Source organism: Peromyscus californicus, unplaced genomic scaffold (assembly GCF_007827085.1).
Source record: "Peromyscus californicus insignis strain IS unplaced genomic scaffold, ASM782708v3 Scaffold_16__1_contigs__length_79575227, whole genome shotgun sequence".
NCBI classification, from domain to species: domain Eukaryota; kingdom Metazoa; phylum Chordata; class Mammalia; order Rodentia; family Cricetidae; genus Peromyscus; species Peromyscus californicus.
Window position 1 is genome coordinate 17,108,935 of NW_026294458.1, and position 23,474 is coordinate 17,132,408.

The 23,474-nt window shown below is 37.8% G+C and overlaps 1 protein-coding gene across 17 annotated transcripts in view; it reads left to right on the forward strand.

Moving 5' to 3' along the window:
* Dlg1 (discs large MAGUK scaffold protein 1) overlaps window positions 1–23,474 on the forward strand; it is a 207,644-nt gene that overhangs the window by 147,964 nt on the left and 36,206 nt on the right. For all 17 annotated transcript variants that reach the window (XM_052740547.1, XM_052740550.1, XM_052740551.1 and 14 more), the window contains 5 exons: window positions 1,183–1,303; window positions 7,820–7,976; window positions 12,590–12,692; window positions 20,210–20,324; window positions 22,196–22,372. In XM_052740547.1, the coding sequence (XP_052596507.1) occupies window positions 1,183–1,303; window positions 7,820–7,976; window positions 12,590–12,692; window positions 20,210–20,324; window positions 22,196–22,372 (673 nt within the window). The remainder of the gene's footprint in view (window positions 1–1,182; window positions 1,304–7,819; window positions 7,977–12,589; window positions 12,693–20,209; window positions 20,325–22,195; window positions 22,373–23,474) is intronic.

Here is a 23,474-nt window from a genome sequence, read left to right on the forward strand (position 1 = left end):
CCATTGTCTCTCATTCAGATCCCTTCATTTCTTTATTTAAAGTCACCTTCACAACCACTGTAGTTGCTTGAACTCATGACCTCTGCACACATTGTATACTCCCCATGGTTCTTTACCTGTAGAAAATGTTTAGTAGTACAGTAAAAGGAAAAGCCAATGGTTGGTAATAAAAACGTTAGACATTGCAGCTAGTTTTGAATTGCTTTATTGCTTTCTATGTATTTTGGCAATGATTCAGATCTTTCAAGGATGGTGTCTTTGTAAACAATAGCTAAAATGTTCCTTGCCTGGGACTTTGTGGTCAGGAGTTGCAGTATAACTCTGTGCTACAGTTTTTCTTGAATGACCAAGTGCGTATGATACTATTATAAAAAGGAAACAACAAATGACTTTTACTTTTTACTTTTTTTTTTGGAGTTGAGGATTGAACCCAGGGCCTTGCGCTTGCTAGGCAAGCGCTCTACCACTGAACTAAACCCCCAACCCCTACATTTTGTGCTTTACCAGATTTCCACTCTTTGTGGGTATAATTAAAAATAGGTACAGATTGGATAGACAGTTATGAACCTGTTATAAGGCTTTACTGTTTTTACACTTCTGGCCTCCATTCACAATAATTCTGTGAATCTGTGCTTTTTCTTTTTTTATGTCTACAAATGGCTTCTTAACAAAATTAAAGGGGCTGGAGAGATAAGTCAGTAGTTAAGAGCACTGGCAGCTCAAAGCCTGTAACTCTAGGCCCAGAGGATCTGACACCCTCTTCTGGCCTCTGGACAACAGGCATGCACATGGTGCAGAAACATACATGCAGACTAAACACCCATACACATAAAATTAATAGTAATGAATATTTTTACTAGTATACATCATATTTTATCCTTTTCTGTGACAATTTTTAACCTATCCTGGACTTAATTTTGAAAATCAGCTTATATAAAACTCTTTTGTAGTTGTATTTTCTCAAAAGAATGCAAGTGAAATAAATTAGCTTCATTGATCTGAATGTTAAAACCAGTTTTGACCTGAAACTTGAGCTTATACATTGTTCTTAGCTGACATCTTCTCTACTAAATGCTGTTACACAAAGTAGCAAAAAGAATTCTACTTTAACTTTAAAGTTCACATATCTAGGTACTAAGTGGCATCTTTCATTTTTGATATATTTCTCAATTTATTTTGAAGCTTCTTCTCAGCCTGTTGATAACCATGTTAGCCAATCTTCCTACTTGGGCCAGACACCAGCGTCACCCGCAAGATACTCACCCATTTCTAAACCAGTGCTTGGAGATGATGAGATTACGAGGTAAGGCACTTAATATTCATCTTCTTACATAAAGCCAACTGTTAAGTAACATTTTGATTAGCCACAAAAGAGAGCCATACCTTTTAGGGCTAATAAGTAATTTCTGCTCCTCTCAAATACTGATTTTTACTGTCTTAAGGGGAGGTAAGTTTCACTAAATGTAGCTTAAATAGTTTGGTATGCTAGTATACCCCTGGTGTTATAGCCATGAGAAGGCTGAAGCAGGAGGAGTGTGAGTTCAGGTTCAAGGCTAGGTTACATAGTAAGTTTCGGGTTCATCTGGGTTACAGATCGAGACTCTTTTATTTTTAAAGGAAGAGATTAGCTTAGATAAAGCTGAACTAAGACAACACTGATCCATTAAGCTAACTTTGTGGGATTTTTTTTCCAGTACATGACATAGAATATTATAGTAAGCATTTGTGTTCAGAAATCAGCAAGTCTTACTTTTATTGCTTGATATATATTGTTGAAACTCTGACACCAAAAATTTGCTTTCATTTAACAGTAGTAATGGCACTAAAGTTTATGTCTAAGAAGTTCCCTGGGATTGTAATGAGATAGAAATATTTTAGCTCCTTTTCATATTATTCAAGGTATAGCTTGCTTTGTAAATTTTACAAGTGTTTTATATTAACTGTATTAACTATAGCGTTTAGCATTGTATATGTACTCAGTAATGTCTATTATGTTTTTATTACTTTCATCATTGTAAGCATTGTTGGCTTTGAACCTCGGTGTTTGTTTGAATTGTGGCTTTTCTAAGTAGACTGCAGACAGTAGACTTAGTTCCTAAACTCTTTACAGCTCCTTTCTTTGGAGAAATTTTACATGTTTGCCAGATATATGGGTATATAAAATAGATACATAAATCAAGCATTTATTGATAAAATAATTTATTTTAAAGCAAGAGTAAATCTTATAAAAAAATTACAGACCAAATTTTCATACTAATCAGATGGATGTACTCATTTATTATAACATAAAGAATCAAGTCTTGGTGCCAGCAAGATGGCTTAGCAGGTACTGGTAGCTGCCAGCACACCTGACCACCTGAGTTTACTTCCTGGAGCCAACCTGGCAGAAGGAGAGAGCCACTTCCTCCAAGTTGTCCTCTGACCTCCATAAGTAAAATTAATTTTTAAAACTTAATTAAAAATAAAAACTAAATCTTGGCTAAATGTTTGATAATGCAGGCTGTAGAGTATTTTCAACATTTGTCAGCATTGTTTGCTGAGAACAGCGTGTTACATAAAAATGCAGTACATAACAGAAGTATGGCTAGGGACATTTCAGGAATTGGATATTCTATCCTGATCCCAAGCCAGAATTCATTTAATGGTTGGTTGGTTAGTTTTTATGAAACTCAGGTTATCAGTTCAAACACCAAGTTCTGTTTGTTTGTTTGTTTGGTAGGTTGGTTGGTTGGTTGGTTTTGGTTTTGGTTTTTTTGAGACAGGGTTTCTCTGTGTAGTTTTGGTGCCTGTCCTGGATCTTGCTCCGTAGACCAGACTGACCTCAAACTCACAGAGATCTGCCTGGCTCTGCCTCCCGAGTGCTGGGATTAAAGGTGTGTGCCACCACCACCCAGCCTCAAACACCCAAGTTTTTAAATCACATCGTCTACTATACAATCCAAAGATATACTACTTAGATATTTACATACTAAAGAAAAATGATTGGAAAATATTTAAAAAGTCTTTGTTTCTGTAATTAAAGCATTGTGGTTCCTGTGAGAGCGGAACTCTGTAAGAGCTTTGTGTTTCAAATGCACAGCAGTCTTAAATCTTAGATGAGGTTTTCAAGCAGCATTTGTTAGTGGGGCAGCATGCACAGTGCAGAATGCACACCTGAGACATTCAGAAGCAAGGGTGCAGTGTTATCCCATGACGCAGCACGGGAGATAGCTGCACCTGAGAGTCTTTACACATTTAACTTAGAATTAATTTCTGTTTGTTGTACATTCAAAAACCTTTTACTTTTGCCAAATTTTTCATCATCCCCACATTCATTGTGCCTTCAATGTAGGATTGGCACCTACAGATTAAGAAACTGGTGTAGGGGTTGGGGATTTAGCTCAGTGGTAGAGCGCTTGCCTAGCAAGTACAAGGCCCTGGGTTCGGTCCTCAGCTCCGGAAAAAGAAAAGAAACGAAACTAATGTAGTAGAATATTTTCAGGTGTGTTACTGTTGTTCATGTTACATTTGTTTAACTGTGAAACTGTGTTACTGTGCCTGTCTAAAACACCTGATGGTCTAATAAAGAACTGCCCAATAGCAAGGCAGGAGAAAGGATAGGCAGGGCTGGCAGGCAGAGAATATAAATGGAAGGAGAAATCTGGGGAGAAGGATTAGAGAGCTAGCAGCCAAAGAAGGGGAGGACTCCAGGAGCCAGCCACCCAGCTACACACACAGCAAGCCACAGAGTAAGAGTACGATTCAGAAGTAAGAGAATGGTAAAAGCCCAGAGGCAAAAGGTAGACGAGATAATTTAAGTTAAGGAAAGCTGGCTAGCAACTAAGCCAAGCTAAAGCCAGGAATTTGTAATTAAGAATAAGCCTCCATGTGTGAATTTATTTGGAATCTGGGTGGTGGGCCACCCAAGAGAGCAAAAACCCCCAACAACAAAATGGGCTCAGAGCTGGAGAGTTGGCTTAATCCTTAAAAGGATTTGCTTCTCTTGAAAAAGGATCTAGGCTCAGTCCCCAGTACCCACATGTTGGCTCACAGCCACCTGTCCCTCCAGTTCCAGGAGATCTGATGCCCTCTTCTGGTCTCTGTAAGCACCAAGCCCACAGGTGGTGTACTTGCATACATATAAGCAAGCATTCATACATATAAAATGAAAATAAGTAAGTCTTTAAAAAGAAAAGAAGCAGTGATGTCTCTAGTATAGAAGCGTTTATCTTGTTTCTGAGTTAGCAGTGTTGGAAACAATAAATGCCTGTTAGTTGGGCTAATAATGAAAATCAGTAGAAAAAATAGAATTCTTGTTTTTTTGAGTGAATGGTCAATGCTTATTGTTTGTAAGCATTACTTCTCGACTGATCTCTATTTTTGTTATTTGCTAATAGTGCCTATTATATCTTTAATATCTTCACATATTTTGCCAATTAAAGGGTAAGTTGTATTTCCATTTTCCTCCCTGTCCCCATCCGGCCTCTCTGCATGTCCCATATCTAGAGTATCTGTTGGATGTTTATCACAACAGACGTACATATTTGCATACTCATGTGAAAATCAGATGGTTGATTACTGAATAGGACTTCTTAAAATGGTATGCATTGTATCAGTCCCATTTGATAATTAGGCTCCTTACCCAAATCATAAAGTACAAAAATCAGTGCCCAAACACTGCGAGTCCTCCACAGTTTGAGCCAAAGCCTCTTGAGAGGTGGTCTCTCATTCTCAGCTCCCTTTCAGAAATACCACAGCATATACTTAATTGCTATAAAGTTCAGTCCTTAATAGTTCTTTATTCAGGCTCGACTGTGGGGGCACACACCTTTAATCCCAGCACTTGGGAGGCAGAAGCAGGCAGATCTCTATGAGTTTGAGGCCAGCCTGGTCTATAGAGTGAGTTCTTGGACAGCCAGATCTACATTATGAGACCCTGCCTTGAAAAACAAACAAACAAATAAATATTTTTTAATTAGTTTTATTCAGATACTCACCATAATTTACTCTTGTTAAGTTTACAGAGGGGCTGGAAAGTGGCTTAGTCGGAAGATCTAAGTTTGATATGTACATACTCCAGACCCACATGCTAAAAGGCCAAGTTGGGGCCCTTGCAATCCCAGCACTAGGGAGGCAGAAACAGGCGGATCCCCAAGCCCACCCGCTTCACCCATCTGGCAAGTTCCAGACCAGTGAGGAATACCTCAGTACCCAAGGAGGACATTGGAGATTTTCCTGTGACTGCACACATCAATACCCACATACACACACGCAATAATTTGTAGTGCATGTCATTCATTTTTAGTGTGATAGAATATATGTATATAATAAAATTAAAATGGTAGTCATTTCCACAGTGTATATTTTAGGTGCATTATATTCAGTGTTCCCACAAGCCATTTCCAGAACTTCTTTCATCATCACAGATGAATCCACTCTACTCCTCGCTCTTGGTAACTTGAGTCTTCTTTCAGTCTTCCAAATTTGATTCATCTAAATAGTTCATGTAAGTGGAACCAAGCAATATGTCTTCTTTTGTGACTGACATTTCACAGCATTGTTTCCAAGGTTCACTTATGGGTTAGTATATATTAATCTTCATTCATCTTTCTGACTAATAGTTTGTTTATTTGTCCCTATGTGTCACTTACATTGTTTCCAGCTTCCGTGGTAACCACTGACATTCATGTGTCTGTTCAGATGCTTGCTGTGAGCCAGTTATTTAGGAAATAGACCGGAGTGGAGTTCCAAGACCATATGTAACTTGTTTGTGTGTTAGCTTCGTGAGTGACCATCAAAGTACTTTACAGTCACTGCCAGTTGCTTAGGAGAGCCCCAGAAGTATCTTGTAGTTGAATTGTTCTAATGACAGCTCCTGTTAGGCTCCTTTTCATTTATTATGTTTACATTTAGAATGTATTTTCCTACAGAAGTAACTTGAAAATAATAATTCTCTGAATTTACAATTCAGGCATATGTTGCCCTGCACCCTGAAATCCACTACCTAACATGGTGAAACTCATGTGCCCCTCGTCCCACCCTGTCTCTCCTTCAGCGTCTCCAGATTACTGCCTTCCTGAAGTTTATTATCCATGTTTTCTTTCACATAGATGTATATATACTCATGTATTTACTAAACATTTTGTTTAATTTCCCATTTTTGATAAGAAAAATAACTATAAACTCAATGAAAGAGTTAGCAAAATTGGATAATGCTGGCTACCTATATATATGTAGAAAGTACTCTTTCAAGTTTTGAGTAGGCCAGCACCTAAGAAGATTGGTATAATTTTATGTTAAATAATTCTTAAAATTCATCTTAACATAAGATTTAGCTCTTGCAGCTATTATAACCAATTGTTTTCTTTTACGTTTTAAAAAAATATTAAAAATTTTAAATCCTTGTCAGATATACTATATTCTTTTTAAGAGTAATGTCTGTCAGTGGAATTCTATATTTCATCAAATTTAAAAGGATCTACTGCTGGCACTTTCATGATCTTACCTTAAGATAGATGTGAATGATTTTCACATAACTGTGCCAACAGTTGTGAAAATTATCAATGGGGAGATACAATCCAGAGAGTTTTTATGTGTAGAAAAAGGTAAATGCATCCATCTTAAAATTCATTTTGTAAAGTAATAAACAAGGCTGGGCATGATGCTACAGGCCTTTAATCACAAGCACTTGGGAGGCAGAGGCAAGCAGATCTCTGCGAGTTTACGGCCATAAGAACTACATAGTGAGACCTTCTCTAAAAAAAAAAAAGTAGTAAACACTCAGAATAAAAAAATTCTTTTGTATTTTGGATAATAAAATTCAGGAAGGCTGCTCTTGTTTGGAGATGGACTTTGCCTGTGATGCCCCAATGGGCTCAGATCATGGTCCTGAGTAATTCTCACTCTTTGGCCTCCCAAGCAGCTAGGACTACAGGTGCATACAGTCATGTCCAATTGTTAAAGATGCTTAATTATTTCAAATAAAAAGTTTGGAGATGGGTTTTTTCCAGGATGGCAGGGCAACCCATAGCGCCTCTGAGGTCTCTGATTTCACTTCCATAATTGCAGTATATCTAAACCAATAAGGAGATTTCATTACGTTCATTGATGGCCAAGTGGGTGATATGAGAATGGAGGATAGGAATGTGTTCCGTCTTGTTAAGGTCTTTTTTTGTGGAAAAGGACAGAACATTTTCTTTTCCTTCGTCAGAGGCCAGAACAGGGTCACGCCCTCTCCTTAGCAAAAGGGAGTGGTTTGGACTTACAGTTGAGTGGTTGGTGTCTTTGCAGCTTAAGGAAAGGCTCCAGTCCAAGCGAAAGAGATAGCTGCTTTGTGTAGCTAGGAAGTAATGGCTGCGGTGACTCTCAGGCAATAGTGTGCACAAATTTTCTTGACAGACTACAGATTACTACTTTATCTTAGCTTTGATATTTTTATTCTTTGAATATTTATAAAATGTGTTTTGTTTGCTTGATTTTTACCATTTTTTTAATTTTATATAAAATTAGATTTTTTTATTCCTTCTATTTCTCTTTCCCTTGTAATTTTGGGAAACCTTTTATATAACATTTAGGTTTTGTTTTGTTTGATTTTTTTTTTTTTTCCATTTAACTTTGTGTGTTGATTGGTAATAGTAACACATGCCTATAATCCCCATACTCTGGAGACTGGGTAAGGTCACTATGAATTTGAGGCCAGATAGTTGAAGGTCAGCCAGGGTGCCATCGTAGGGCCTCATCCCTCAGAGGAGTCATCAGTAGGATGTGTTTCTGGGGAGAATTCAAGTTCTACATGACATTTCATTTATTGTAGGTATTTCATTTTTTTCTTCATTTTTAGGGAACCTAGAAAAGTTGTTCTTCATCGTGGCTCAACAGGACTTGGTTTCAACATTGTGGGAGGTGAGGATGGAGAAGGAATATTTATCTCCTTCATCCTGGCTGGAGGACCCGCTGATCTCAGTGGAGAGCTCAGAAAAGGAGATCGTATTATATCGGTAGGATCTGATGATTAGATGTTTTTATTGTCTTTACTGTTACCTGTTAATCATTAAAAAATGAATTTTAAAAATAACTTAAAAGTATATTTCTGATACTCATTGTCGAGTTCAGTCTTATTTGTGTTTTTTGTTTGTTGTTGTTGTTGTTATTGTCGTTGTTGTTTTTAAACCAAACTGACATTTTCCGCATCTAACAGTTTATTGTTATATAATGATTACCAACCATTATTTATGGCACTCGGCTGAACCTATGGCCTCACATCTACACATCTGCTCCACCACTGAGCTACATCCCCAGATGGGATACAGTTATTAATTAGTAATTCTTACAGATTTCTGTCTCATATCTTTGCTTTTTATTTACACTACAATATTCTCCAATTTTTCTTTTTACTTTTTCTTCAGTACTGATTTTTTAAACTATATTTCGTTCACCTCCTTTTCTCATAATTTCACTGAATATAGAACTTGTCAGCATTTTCTTTCTCTTTCAGCACTTCTTTAAATTATGGGGTATTGAGCAAGCATGCTGTGGGTGGAGGTCCAAGGACAGTCTCCGTAAGTCAGCTCTCTTCCGACATGGCTTCAGGAGATCAACTTCAGGTTCACAGGCTTGCATGGCAGTGCTGTTACGGCTCTGCCTGCCGTCTTGCGTCTCCTCTGTCAGTTTTAGGAGTTCTGTCTGTCAGTATCCCTTCAGAATTCCCCTGTGTTTGTTAAACTGTGTGATACTATTCCACGGATGATGAGATGGTCTGTCTTTCGTCTTTCCCTGTCTTTAAGTTTCAGCTTGGAAACTTGTTGTGACTTATGTTCAGGTTTCCTATTTCTTACTTTTGGTAATTTTCCTATACTACTAAGTCTTTCAAAGAAAATCTCTGATCATTTTTTTCCCTAGCAATTTCATTTGGTTCATTTTTTGATAGTTATTATGCCTTTGCTCAAACTCTCCAAACTTATCATCCATATCGTCTGTCTCTACAGCTGTTAGCATTTTCATCATCATGATTTTATCATAATAATCATTATTTTTAGTAACAAGGTCTCATTAAAGCCCTGGTTGGCCCGCTACCCTCCATAGTGTAGTCCGGCATGGCTAGCAACTCTTGGATATCCTTTTGCCTCTGCTTCTTAGTACTAAGATCAGAGGCATGTGCCACCACAGCCACCTAACTTCTCTTTGTCTTCCATCTTTTCTTGTCTTGTAATCTTAACTATCATGAGACGTTTTGGATAAAATAATACACAAGGTGATTGCTACTAAGCCTGAGTTTCAGTTCCTGGAACCCACAGGGTGGAAAGAGAGACCCAGCTGTAGCAAGTGTGCTTTGACCTTACCCCCCCCCCCCCTCCTCTCTCTTATCAGGGAGAAGTGGGCATGCAAACTGGGTGGGGAAGTCCGACGGGTCTCTCCCCCACCTCCCGCCCTCCTCTCTTGTTCTCATTGAATAACCAGATTTTGTTTAAAGCATGAAGTAAATACTATATGTTTTTATTCTGTAATAGAATGATTTGTATATTGGGGATTGATCCTAGGGAATGATTCGTGTTTAAGGCTTCCAGAATCAAGTTGTACGCACATGATCTGTAATTGAACTATATTTTGTTAGAGCTTCAGTTTAATTTAGTGGGGGTATTTGGTTGGTTGTTTTTTGTTTTGTTTTGTTGGTTTTTGGTTGGTGGTTAGTTGGTTGATTGGTTTTTAAGAATAGGATCAAGCAAGCATTTTTTGAGGACTGGAAGATCTTTATAGCTGAGCTGCCAACTTCCAAAACTACTTTATAACTCAGCTCCCAACTTTTCGAGGTGCTGTAGTCCTTTGTGTTCTCTGAATGTCCGTCCTGTGTTTGTTCTTTACCTTGGGAATATCTGTTTCCCATTCTATGCTCTCTTCTGTCTGCACTGACTTGGAGGGCTTTGTTTGACCTCTCTTGGTTCACTTTGTTCCCAAGCAACTAAAAGTAAAGAGTTACTTTTGTTAATTTTTGACAGATTTTCAGTGTCAGTTTTTAGTACTTTGACTACATTGAATATTATCATGATCTACATTTAGTAGGCTACTGTCTTAGTTTGGGTTTTTATTGTTGTGAAGAGACACCTGACCATGGCAACTCTTATAAGGAAAGGAAAACATTTAATTGAGGTGGCTTGCTTACAATTTCAGAGGTTTAGTCCATTATCATCATAGTGGGGAGTGTGCTGGAGTGCAGGCAGATGTGGTGCTGGCTACATCATGGCTTGCAGGCAACCGGAAGTCAACTGAGACACTGGACGATATCCTGAGCATAGAAAACCTCAAAGCCTACCCCCACAGTGACATACACAAGGCAATACTCACTCCAACAAAGCCACATGTCCTAATAGGCCACCCACCTAATAGGCCATATTGAGATTATGGGGGCCAATTACATTCAAACTACCACAGTTACTATCTTGTATTTGGAAATACCCTCTAAAATTCAGAAATGAGTAAGTCTTTCTTTTTTTTTTTTTTTTTTTTTTTTTTTTTTTCGTTTTTCGAGACAGGGTTTCTCTGTGTAGCTTTGCGCCTTTCCTGGAACTCACTTGGTAGCCCAGGCTGGCCTCGAACTCACAGAGATCCACCTGGCTCTGCCTCCCGAGTGCTGGGATTAAAGGCGTGCGCCACCACCGCCCGGCCGAGTAAGTCTTTCTTAATGCTTATGTTTCAGTCCCCAAACTTGACTACTTGAATACTCAGTCAAGATCCATTGTAATGAGGTTAACAGGTTGGGCATAGACTTGTCTTGTGGCTTCCTGGAAATTTTGTTTTCCCCAGTCTACAAGAAACCAGATGTTGAGTAGTTTTCTTTAGTGGCTTCTTCTTATTTCCTTCTGTTCCTCCTTCCTTCACTACTCTGTCAAAGATGAGAGCAACCATAAGTGTCTTTTTGTCACTTTTGGACACTTTTTAATTTTTTTGTCTTTTATTACATTGACTTTTTTGTTTTCTTTGAGGGACAAACCTCAAAGGGCAGAGGGAGGATATGGAAGGACGGGGAGATGGGTGGAATTGGGGTGCGTGATATGAAAGTCAAAAAGAATCAATAAAAAGGTGTTTTTTTAAAGTGTCCAGTAGAACTGTCAGGGCTGGATAATAGAGGTGGCATGTATGTTCTTTAAGGAGTTTCATGGGTGTATATAGTTGCCAGATATTTCCATCTTAATTAGTCATAGAGTTTTTTGTTTTGTTTTATATTTTTGAAGCTATACTGTAGTTTAGTCTTTTAAAAATAAGTTTTAGTGTGGTAAGGATAAATTGGTGGTGTCATTAAACAAATTAGCTAGTTAGGAAAATAAAATTAGCTTAGGACCTTCACTTAAAACCTCTGTCAAAGTACATTTTCAGTTGGCATAGGGTTTGGTGTGAAAAACTCAGAGCATAATAGATAATTTTAAGTTGCCAGTGTGAGACTAGCTTATGTGGTTCACTGACACACAATGTTGCCAAAATATGTTAGGCCAGCAGCACAGCCAAGACCACTCCAGAGAGTTCAAGGCTCACCCTGGTTATGTTTAGAGGCAGCATTGTTTGACAATATACATCAGTAACATTGATACGTAAATGCTTACTAGTCTTCTGTGGGGAAGTGCCATGAAAGCAAAGGAGAAAAATATTTAGGAGCAAGAGGAAAATGTGCAAAAAGATCTTCAAAACTGAACACGACCTAAAAACTCTAGGAAAAACATTTAAGTACCTCATTAGATAAAATTCACAAGCACAAATAATAAGAATATAGACTTTAAAACAAAAGTGGTTACTAAATATATCTATGTGTATATATATATATGTATACATATGCTTATATACTTAAAATAATAGGTATTTGTTACATACATCACTGTTCATAAATTTGGAAAAGATATAAACCAAAAATAAGAAAAATGAATGCTAGCTCTAAGCTGGCAAGAAAGGACAAACAATAAATCACTAATCAAAGGTTTGGATTGTAATTTTGTGATAGAGCATGTACTTAGCATTCGTAAAGTCATGGATTTGATCCTAATACCAATATAAATATATTTTATGGTATATGGATTATATATATGGAGCAAGAAAGAGAAATCAAAAGGCCAAGACTAGACAGTTTCACTGACAATCTTTCAAAAAATTAAGAAACTCCTGAAAATCAGAAGAATTGTAATATTTTCCCAACTCAGTTTGTGAGGCAGACAGATAGAACAAGAAAGCTACATTGTTTGTGAATGTAGACGTTTAGACCCTCAACAGAGTAATAGAGTGTATCTAGAAACATATAGTCATACATTGTAGCCAAGAGGACTTGATCCAGGGAATGTGTGGTGGTTCTACAGAGTAGAACCAGTCAGAAACCATTCTGATAAAGTATTATTATTAGTTGGGTAACCAGCCTTCTGAAATCCTTCAAGGATATGCTTGACTTTCTCCTCTTGCTGATAAAGTATTGTTAGTGAATCAAATTGTTTAAAATAATCATGTGGTGTTTTACTGTATAATGTATTTAAACAATAAAGTACTGCAACTAACCTGTGCCTACTCACATAACAAACAGGCCATTGATTTCTAATCAAAGACTATGTTTTCTTACATTAGTATTTGATTTTATTTATAGGTAAACAGTGTTGACCTCAGAGCTGCAAGTCATGAGCAAGCAGCAGCCGCATTAAAAAATGCAGGCCAAGCTGTCACTATCGTTGCACAATATCGACCTGAAGGTAATACAATTCTTGTTGCCTATTACTATTGAATGTTCTTAATTTTACATTCTTCTTCTTGATAATGTTTACCTTTTTTGCCTTTATTATTTTTGGAGACAGGCTTTCATATAGCCTTGTCTGTCCTTGAACTCAGTGTGATTCTGAGGATAACCTTGAAATGATCCTTCTGCCACTACCTCCCAGATACCAGAGTTATGGTTGAATGCCACCATGCCTGTCTTCATACTGTGCTGGCGATCAAGCCACAGGCTTTATTCATGCTAGACAAACACCTGCCAACTGAACTACATCCCCAGCCCACAGTAATGTCTCATTTCTAATCTTAACTCTTTTATATTTTGTTTTAATTTGCTAATCCAGCATTTGTCCAGTCTAAACCAATTCATTTTCCAAGTCAGAAGTGTTTTTTCATTAGGGTAAGGGACACTTCATCTGCCAACTCTTTTGAGATTGTACCATTATTTGGATTAATTTTCAAGTTTCTTTTTAATCTGACTTCCTATTTAACACATCTTAATATCACTTTTACTAACTCATTGATTTAAAAGATTAATAAAAACCATAAATAAAAGTAGTAATGCTGCTAAAGAAAATGAAGTTACTCAAGAGTTTTTTTTTATTGAATTAGATTATACTTATTAATATAATATTTTCTAGTAGCATTTGTTGTTTAAAATAGAAGAATGAAGTTTGTATTATATTGTGTTTCTAGACACTAAAGCATCATGACAGAGTTTGACTAGATTCCTAAGGGAAGAAAATAATAATGGAAAGTGTGAGGTAATATCCTAGTAAACAATGTATAAAACTCTAGTAGGCATCAACATTACCAGTTCACTAGTAAAACCTCAGTGGAGTTGATCAGTTTGGACACCCAAAAGAATACATAGTAGCATACTTGTTGATGTTCATAAACAATATGATGAGGAAGGAAAAGTGATGTCGCTGAAGGAGCTAAATTAAATAATTTATAATTTAAGCATTAAATGAAAATTCTATAATTTAAGCATCTAAAAGAAATACAATTACCAGCTATTATATTTACTCTTATTTTCCTGGTCCAACAAAATTCAACTCAGAGTAATACGTAGTTTAAAAGTAGCTAATCTGAGCATTCATATGAAGGTGTTATGAACAGCAGAAAGTAGCAGCAGAGCTCTACAACATGTGACATGAAATGTAACCTCAGCTTCCATAACAGTTTATGCATCCACTCTGAAAAAAACTACAAAGTAGAAGTCTAAGAGCCGGAGGGAGATTAAGGTAAGCTAACAAAACCCAGAGACACTGCAGCAATTCATTGGGGAGTACAGGACAAAAGCAAACAAAATAAGACAGAGCTCGAGAAAAGCTAAAAATAGGCTAGGGCGATGTTGTCAAAGGAAAACAAGTGTGTCTGTGCAACATATCCATAATTAGCAGGTTGTACTTACATGTTTATGTACTGTGTGTGTGTGTGTGTGTGTGTGCCAATAATAATAAAAGGAGGACATCAATTAGAGAAGGTGAAAGAATGTGGGAGGGGCTTGGAGGGAGGAAAGGAAAGGGGGAGTGATATATTTATATTTCAATTTAATTTATTTAAAAATCCTTTAGAAAGTAAATGTTTGAAATTTCAATTCAATACATTCATAAGAACTTTCTACTAGCCAGGCAGTGGTAGTGCACGCTTTTAATCCCAGCACTCGGGAGGCAGAGCCAGGTGGATCTGTGTGAGTTCGAGTCCAGCCTGATCTACAGAGTGAGATCCAGGACAGGCACAAAGCTACACAGAGAAACCCTGTCTCGAAAAACAAAAAACTTTTCTGATAACAGGAAGGATTGTTATAGTGGAACAGAACACATGTAGTCTTGATTTTTTTTTTTTTTAATGACCACTGACTTTTATAAAACTAAGTCTAGCACATGCCCCATATTGAATAGGTGTACTTGCTGCTCATAGTGTTTCTCCAGAGTTACTGAATGTGCCCAGAAATTTTCCTCTTTGTTCTCTTTTATGGTATTTGTACTTGTTTTATTTTGGGTTTTTTGGGGATTTTGTATGTGTGTGTGTGATTTCTGAGCTTCTCTTTAAATGATCTTTGAGATTGATCCTCGTTTCTTTTTGGGGGGTGTGGAGGTCTGGTGAAGATCAGTACTATTCTAGTCTTAATTTAAAAAGAAAATTTTGAAGCTGGGCAGTGGTGGCACACACCTTTAATAATCCCATCACTCCGGAGGTAAGAGGCAGGCTACAGAGCAAGTTCCAAGACACCCATGGCTACACAGAGAATTCCTGTCTCGAATAAGAACAAAAACAGGAAAAAAAAGTTTTGAATAAAAGAATTTTTTTAGATACTAGTATTTAGTATGTGATTCCTATTTCAGTGGTTTCCTTATAGATTGCTCTTGTATATGTTTATTATTTCCAAAATTTTCCTGAATACCAGATTTGTGGATCTTAAAATGGGGAGGGGGCTTTAAACATTATCTCTCCTCAAATAAGCATGCACATGCTGTTTAGATGTTTTCAAATAACTCTTAATATGTCACACGAGATAAAATATGCTCTAGTCTTTAGTCTTTGAAATGTTGGAGAACATCTCCTGTGTGGCGCACAGTCTGTTCTCTCCCGGTAGCAGCTCTATCAGAGAGCATGTGTGATTTCTAGAAGGGTCCACATAACCAAGAAGGGAGACCAGATTCTCCCCGATGAAGCAGGAGAAAGCAGTCACAGGGTAGATGGAAGGTGGCAATGGGAGGACAGGTGGGAACCGATGGAAACAAGGGCAGAGGACGGCAGTTTTGATGAGGTAAATGAAGTGTACCGTTTTAAAGTAACATTGGGAAGTGTGTTGAAGAGTGTTTGGATCATAAAGACAAATGTTACAAAGAATTCTTAGTAGTAAGGACCATAAACTTGTGATTTGTTGTTTTTATATTTAAGAAATTGTTAGTAATCATCCGAGTTCCCCAATCATAAATGTTCAATGTCTGAGGCTGTTGCTGCTCTGTAGTAATTCGTTGCTTCTCAGGAAAGAACTCTCCAACCTCACTGTAAAATGTAATCTGCTCTTTTGGTAGAAAGTTTTCAACTTTCTAAAATGCTGAATGCTTAAAATTGCCCAAGGCTTCTCATAATCAGATTGTCAAGGTGAAAACTAGTAATGCCAGCTACATAAAGTGTAATGAGCATATTGTTAAATATTGTAGAGTTGTTAGAGTAGTAAAGTTATCAACCCAACATGAAGAGAAGATCGTAACTTAGAGCTAGCACAGCACAGAAGTTACTGCCCTTCAAGAGCAGTCGTCTGTTCTTAGGGGACTTTACTAACTAATGGCTAAAGATGGATACACTTTTACTGAAAGGAAAATGTAGCTGGGCATAGTTGTGTGTCTCTGTAGTCCTAGGCACTGTGGGGGTAGAGAGAAGAATCAGGAATTCAAGACTGTCCTCTACATAGTGAGTTTGAGGCCTTTTCATCTACCTTGTCTCAAAAAAAAAAAAAACAGAAGCCGGGCAGTGGTGGCCCATGCCTTTAATCCCAGCACTTGGGAGGTAGAGACAGGTGGATCTCTGTGAGTTTGAGGACAGCCTGGTCTACAGGTGGAGTTCCAGGGCAGCCAAGGCTACGCAGAGAAACTGTCTCAAAAAAAAAAAATCAAAGAAAGAAAGAGAGAAAAATAAAAACAGTAAATAAATAAAACTATCAGAATAGACAATGCTAACATGTTTTTAAAACAACAAAGATAATAAAGCATAGGAGTAGCTGGAGCGATCGTGCCTGCTGTAGGCATACTGCTTGGAAAGTTGAGGAGGAAGATAGCAAGTTTGAGGTCAGCCTAGGCTACATACTGAGATTGTCTTTCAAAACAAAACAAGTAACACAGGGAAAACTGGAGACAGCTGAGATGGCTCAGTGAGGTCAAGCACTTGTGTAAACCTGACTGTCCAAATTCAACCCAGAACCCAGCTGAAGGAGAGAGCCCAGTCCTGAAAGTTGTCCTCTGACCTTCACACATGCCATGACGTGTGCACACCCACGTGCACTCGTAATAGTAATAAATACAGTCACTTTTAAAATCAGAAGTATAGAATCAGTGGAACTCCTAGGAAATGCAAAAACGAAATGGTAGGTTTCATGCTGAATGTCCCAGAACTTCTCTGCCCCTTCCTTCAAAATAATTAGGAGAGCAAAAATTAAAATTTATTAACAAATCTACAATGGAACTAGGTGGAACTTTCCATGAGTCACAAAATGAAAACTGATCTAAGCAAGCTATGAACACTACTGAACCCCTCTGATATCACTGACCTGTCCAGGGCAAAGCAATAGGAAAAGCTCCTCTTGAGTGAGTGGTAGCAAGTGAAGTAGGACAGTTTACTAGGAGCAGGGAGAGCTTTTGTGCAGTCTTTATATTGAGTACAGTGACTTTGCAGTCAGCTGGGAAGGGCTGCAGTAGTTGGGCCCATGACAGCCTGCTCTAACTCACTTTCAATTCAAAAACCCCACACTTGGAAAAAAACTACCGGGGATAAAATCCAAATGGAAAAGTAAATGGATAATTTGACCAAAGGAGAGAAGAGGCTCAAATTCATAGGGTAAATGCAAAATACAGTAGGAGAGTCTCCACATACTGGATTAGATCTTTGAACACTTGACAGAAACAGCAAAAGAGGAAGCTCTAGTCTAGAAGGATGAAGTTATTACAGAGCCTACCCAAAATTTTAGGGAAAGCCAAGCATTTAATCTCTGCATTTATCTCTCTTGAGTTCAAGGCCAGCCTGGGCTACAGGAGACCCTGTCTTTAAAAAAAATAAAATAAAAAAGGATTCTGGAAACTAATTTTAGATAAAAATGAACAGATCAAGACCGAATCACATAGAAACCTGCTTGAGAACTGAAAAGAAGAATGAGAATACTGTCTTGACAGGTGCATGCCAGGAGACACACCCTTGGACTTTCTGACAGCGATGTCTCAGGAGTACTCACAGAACAGAGTGGGGGTATGCAGAGAACACCCAACAACGGTGCCTTCAGAGACTGAAAACTCGCTAAAATAGGAGAAGTTAAACTTAACCAAGACTAGTGCTTCCTTAAGGAAGTAGTGAAGCTGGGGAGATGTTTGTACATTGAAGCTAGGGAGCTTCCTCTTCCACATCTTGATAAGTCTGGTCCTGACACCATTACATAGAACAGGGTACATTTCAGGGTTAGGATGGTAAGAAGTGCTGTTGTGGTCCACTGGGCATAACCCATGAGAAGGGCTTTCTGCCAGGTAATGTCCTGTTTGAGTAGTCAGCACAATCAGGAAAGTAGTGAATGCTGATGGAACAGACACTTGTTATATACAGAAACATCCTAAAGTGAATGCACATGGTAAGCCAGTATTACCCATGGTTTTTATGAGTTAAATATAGGAAGGAAAAAGCTAAATATAAACTCTGTAATGTTGGATTAGAATTAGAAAATTGGGTATGAACTCAATTTTCAGGTTAGATAGATGTAAATACAAATATAGATCTAAACATGTTTATATGCATATATAATTATCCATATTCATTACCCCCAATACCACTGAGAGTCCGGACCCAGACGCACCCTAGTAGCAACGAGCATGCATAGTCCCTAGGTCTTGCCTTCTAATGAGGAATACTTCATTAAAAACTGAGGCTTTTTAGACAGATGGCTGGCTCCCAGACTCAGGCGGGGAAAACGCTATGTTATTTTGTGATACTCTGTGCCAAAAAGTAAAAGATTCAAGCAATGATGGAAACATACTCCAAAAAAAAAGAAAAGAAAAACAAATCCAAGGTGGAACAAGACACACTGGCCAAATTAACAATTCCTGCTATAAATAAGTGATATGATACTAACTATAACCTACTAAATGAATTAGGAAATCATGAGTCCTTACTACTGTTAGTTAATTGATTAATTAAAATCTTGATAGGCTAGTCAGATGGCTGAGCAGGTAAAGGCACTGTGACCAAGCCTGATGACCTGAGTTCAGTCCCAAATCCACACAACAGAGAGAGAACCAATTTCCACAAGTGACCTTTTGACAACTTGTGTCCACACGCAGTCTGTGGAATATGCACACCTTCCCCCAACACACTGAATAGTTGTTTGTTTTTAATGTAAAGAGTTAAAAGATGTGCACAGTTTCAACAACTCACTTGAAATGGGGGAAGGAACCCGTCAGGCAGCCTCCCTCATCAAGTGGCCAGAGACATAAAATCATCAAACTTAACAAGAAGACATGAAAATGTAGGTAGATTACCAGGGGGCATCCAAGCTCCTCTGCTGTGGTTTTACTGCCAGAGTTGCCCAGTCTCGGTCTGTGGACACTCAGAAAAAACAAAATTAGAAGATACTTCACAGAGGCTTAAAAAGACTACGATAATGTTCTGACTGAGGCAGAGCTTGTGACCAGGTTCACTGTACCAGGGAACTTAATAGTTTTTAACATTATAGTATGGTTTAAAATAGACACCTTCAAAAAAAGAATTTAAATGTTTTTTTTTAATTTGATGAATATTACTTCTGATTACCTTTCTTATTTTGGCATTTTGACAATTTAAAAACTATAAACTAGTTTAGTTTAGTTCTATTATCTGGCCTGGGTATGTTTTCCATTGTTATTAACTTTGCATAAATTCTGTATTTGAGAATTTTTCTCTCACAAGGAAAATTGCAGCAGTCAAAGCATCTGACATTAATTATTGTAGATTTCTGTTTTAAATTGAGAACTGGAATAAGTCCTTTTTAAATTTTACAACTAAATTAAAAGATAATGAAAACTACTAGTGTTATTTGATTCATGGAGTTTTCTTTTTTCTTTCTTTCATTTTGGTTTTTTGAGACAAGGTTTCTCTGTGTTGTTTTGGTGCCTGTCCTGGATCTCGCTCTGTAGACCAGGCTGGCCTCAAACTCACAGGGATCCACCTGGCTCTACCTCCCGAGTGCTGGGATTAAAAGTGTATGCCGCCGGGCGGTGGTGGCACATGCCTTTAAAGGCGCAAAGCTACACAGAGAAACCCTGTCTCGAAAAACCAAAAAAAAAAAAAAAGTGTATGCCACCACCACCCAGCTCATGGAGTTTTCTTTCAGTGGATCAAATGTAACTTGAACAAAGACATCCCCCACTAGTCACTTCTAATTTCTGGTACAGTTAGAAGCTTATTGCTATTTTAAATTTGCAGCCATACTTAATGGCTAGAAGTTAATGATCTAACTGATTTAGAGTTTTTAGGTCATTAGGTCGGGTTTTTTTGGGGGGGGGGTGTTTGTTTTTTTAAGACAGGTTTCTCTGTGTAACAGCCCTGGCTATCCTGGATCTCACTCTTTAGACCGTGCTGGCCTCGAACTCACTGAGATTCACCTGGCTCTGCCTCCCGAAAGCTGAGATTAAAGGTGTGCGCCCCCACCGCCCGCTATTAGGTCAGTTTTAAGACACCTTATATAGTTTACATTTCACCTTTAAGAAACTTGTTTTTAGGAATATTTAGTTTATTTCTTCTTTCCCATCAGAGTACAGCCGTTTTGAAGCTAAAATACATGACTTACGGGAGCAGCTGATGAGCAGTAGCATTAGTTCAGGGTCGGGTTCTCTTCGAACTAGCCAGAAGCGGTCCCTCTATGTCAGGTGAGTCTGTCTTATAATTGTGACATCACTTAATCATTTATGTATACAGATTCTTTTAGGTTTTTACTGTGACTGACTTGAATTTACTATAGAAAAATTCAGTGCAAATCAATAAAAACATTTTCATGAGTGATTTTCTGAATTGTATCTTTCAAGAGTTAGGATATTATAATTTTAATAATTTAAATTATGTGACCCTTTGAATTAATAATGGTGTAAAGAAAAGCAAAATCAATGTGTACTAAAGAAAAATTTAGGTTGATGTTTTAGTAGTGACTACATAAGCTTGGTTGGGTCTCATTTACCTGCGCATATTCTCTTAAACATAAAATATCAATAAAAAGTAATGCTATAAAAGACTACATAAAACTCTAAAACTAGTTAGATCATTAGCACATATATTGTAAAAGGAAAGGGTGGAGAACACAGTAGACTCTGCATCTCACTATGTCCAAAACTGACCACGTTTTAAAGAACAATTAACTCTAAACCAAAAATACCAAAAAAAGCAACAACAAAAAAAAATGTAAAGTGTTGGTTGGCATGGAAAAATTTTACCTTAATTTTCGATTTTCAACTTCGGACAAAAGAATTGATGTTTTGTGTTTCAGTCTGCTTGCCACAGTCCTCCGTGGTTCTCTTGGCTGTGTGCTGAAAGTGCTGGGGATCAGAGCCCGCTTTCGTCCCTGGTGCTGAGAATCAGACAAGCACACTGCAGCCAGCCTTTCCCATCAGTTTGTTTAAATAGTGTGTGTTAATTAGTTAAATGGTAGCAAATACTATTTTCTTTTTAACAAATTTTGAAAGACTTAACACTGTGCATGTCAGATTAAATTAATAAAGTATTTTAATTCTACCTTGGCAAACAAGCGGAGGAAGTAGCTAGCTGGCAGAATCAAAACTATGTTGGTGTAGTCTTATATACCTCTACATCTATGTTAACCTATGGATGCAAGTTGGTTTTTCTAAATACCCAATCAAAGTGGACAATAACTAATGTTTACACTGTATTTGTTTAGAATAGCTATAGTTCTTTTCATTTAAAAATGCGATACAGTTGGTTATTGGATTATAGTGAAAGAAATTTTGGGTGCTGGATTTTTTTATTTTTATTCTTTATTGTGAGATGAGTGTCAATATATTGTCAAGGCTCACCCTGAACTCCTTGACTCAAGCAATCCTCCTGCCTCAACTTCATGGCTAGCTGAGACTACAGGTGTAGGCGACTGTACCCAGAGATTTGTTAAATTTCTCTTACACACTTTACAAAATGTGATGTAATCTTCTGAACAATTCTACAATGTGTCATTATTAGTCCCATTTAATAAAGAAAGAAAGAGCAAAGTGAAACGAAATAAACTGTCAAAGTAAAACAAAGTACAGCCAAGCCCCAGGAAGTGTTGGGCCCAGCACTGAACCACCCTATGCTAAAGCATCTGTGTCCCCGCCGACCAATAGAAACAGTGCTCATGAGTCACGTGTGTCAGTTTTAGTTTCCTAGAAGTCACAGGGAGATAAAGAAGCTAGACTTCCCAGCACTTAGGAGGCTGAGGCAAGAACAATATTGAGTTTTGGGCCCACTTGGGCTATACAGCAATTCCCTGTATCAAATAAATAGGCATCCAGTCCTAAAACACTGAAAGCAATAAATAGTATACTTAAGACTGTTTCCATTACAGAATGATTTCTGTGACTCCTGTTTGCTCTTACTGTCTTACATATAATGTGAAATAAGTCTAAACATTTTGTCTATAAAAATACTCTACTAATAATTTGTACAAATTATATATACTTCTGGAATCCCATATATTTTTTAAATTGATTATTACCACTATAACAAATCATTATGAACTTTTTGATTCTGAATCTAGAGCCCTTTTTGATTACGACAAGACTAAAGATAGCGGCCTTCCCAGTCAAGGATTGAACTTCAAATTTGGAGATATTCTCCACGTAATCAACGCTTCAGATGATGAGTGGTGGCAAGCCAGGCAGGTCACGGCAGATGGTGAAAGGGATGAAGTCGGAGTGATTCCTAGTAAACGCAGGTAAATGGTTTTCTTAGACCTTCAGAGGTCACTGTTTGTGCTGGCATTTCTTCACTCTGCTGTACGGCTGTACCTGGAGCCCACTGTGCTAGTGAAGTCAGTCTGATACAGAAAGTCAGACCCTGTGTCACTTTACGTGACCTTCAAAATAGTCTGGAAAGTACACTGGCGGTTACGAGAGTGGGTGGAAGAGGAAGGGAGGATGTTGGTCAAGAGAGATGTCATTTCAGTTGTAAAATAAACTCCAGAATGCTACTGTGTGGTCTGATGAGCCTGTAGGTAAGAAGACTGTTAAATATTTTCACCACCCAAAGAATGTTTTAAAAATAACTATGTGAACTGGGCCATGGTGATGCACACCTTTAATACCAGCACTTGGGAGGCAGAGGCAGATGGACTTTTGTGAGTTCAAGGCCAGTCTGGGCTACAGAACAAGTTCCAGGATAGCCATGGCCATTACCAGAGAAACTCTATCTTGAAAAAACAAAAAAATAAAAAATAAATAACTGTGTGATTTGATAGGTATGTAATACCATGATTTATAGCAATTGTTTTTACCTATGAATATCAGAAATATTTATAACAAATCAAATTCTAGGCTTTATGTGTGAGGGAGGGCCTACATGTGCCATGGCACATGTGTGGCAGTCACTTTGTCTGCAGCAGGATCTCTTGTCACCACTGCAGACACCAGGCTGGCTGCTCATCTCAGCTTTCAGAAATCCTCCTGTCTCCACATGCCATCAACGTAGGAGGGACACTGCCATTTCATGTTTTGTGTTGATTCTGAGATTCTCAGCTGTGCACTAAACATTTTACACACTGGGCTATCTCCCAACCTTGTTTTTTGAGCCATGGTCTTGCTATGTATCATGGGCTGACCTCGAATTCTCAGTTATCCTGTCTGAGCCTCCCAAGTGCCAGGATGCAGATGTGCATTACTGTACTTTAAATATACACAGTTTAAAATGTTGGAACCCTAAGATTATTGAACTAATAAGTTGAGAAAGCTAATTAATAAATATCTTTCCTTAAATAGTGATTTTATGTATGCTTTGTTTTTCATGGTGTGATTCATAACTCTTTAAATCTATCACATTTA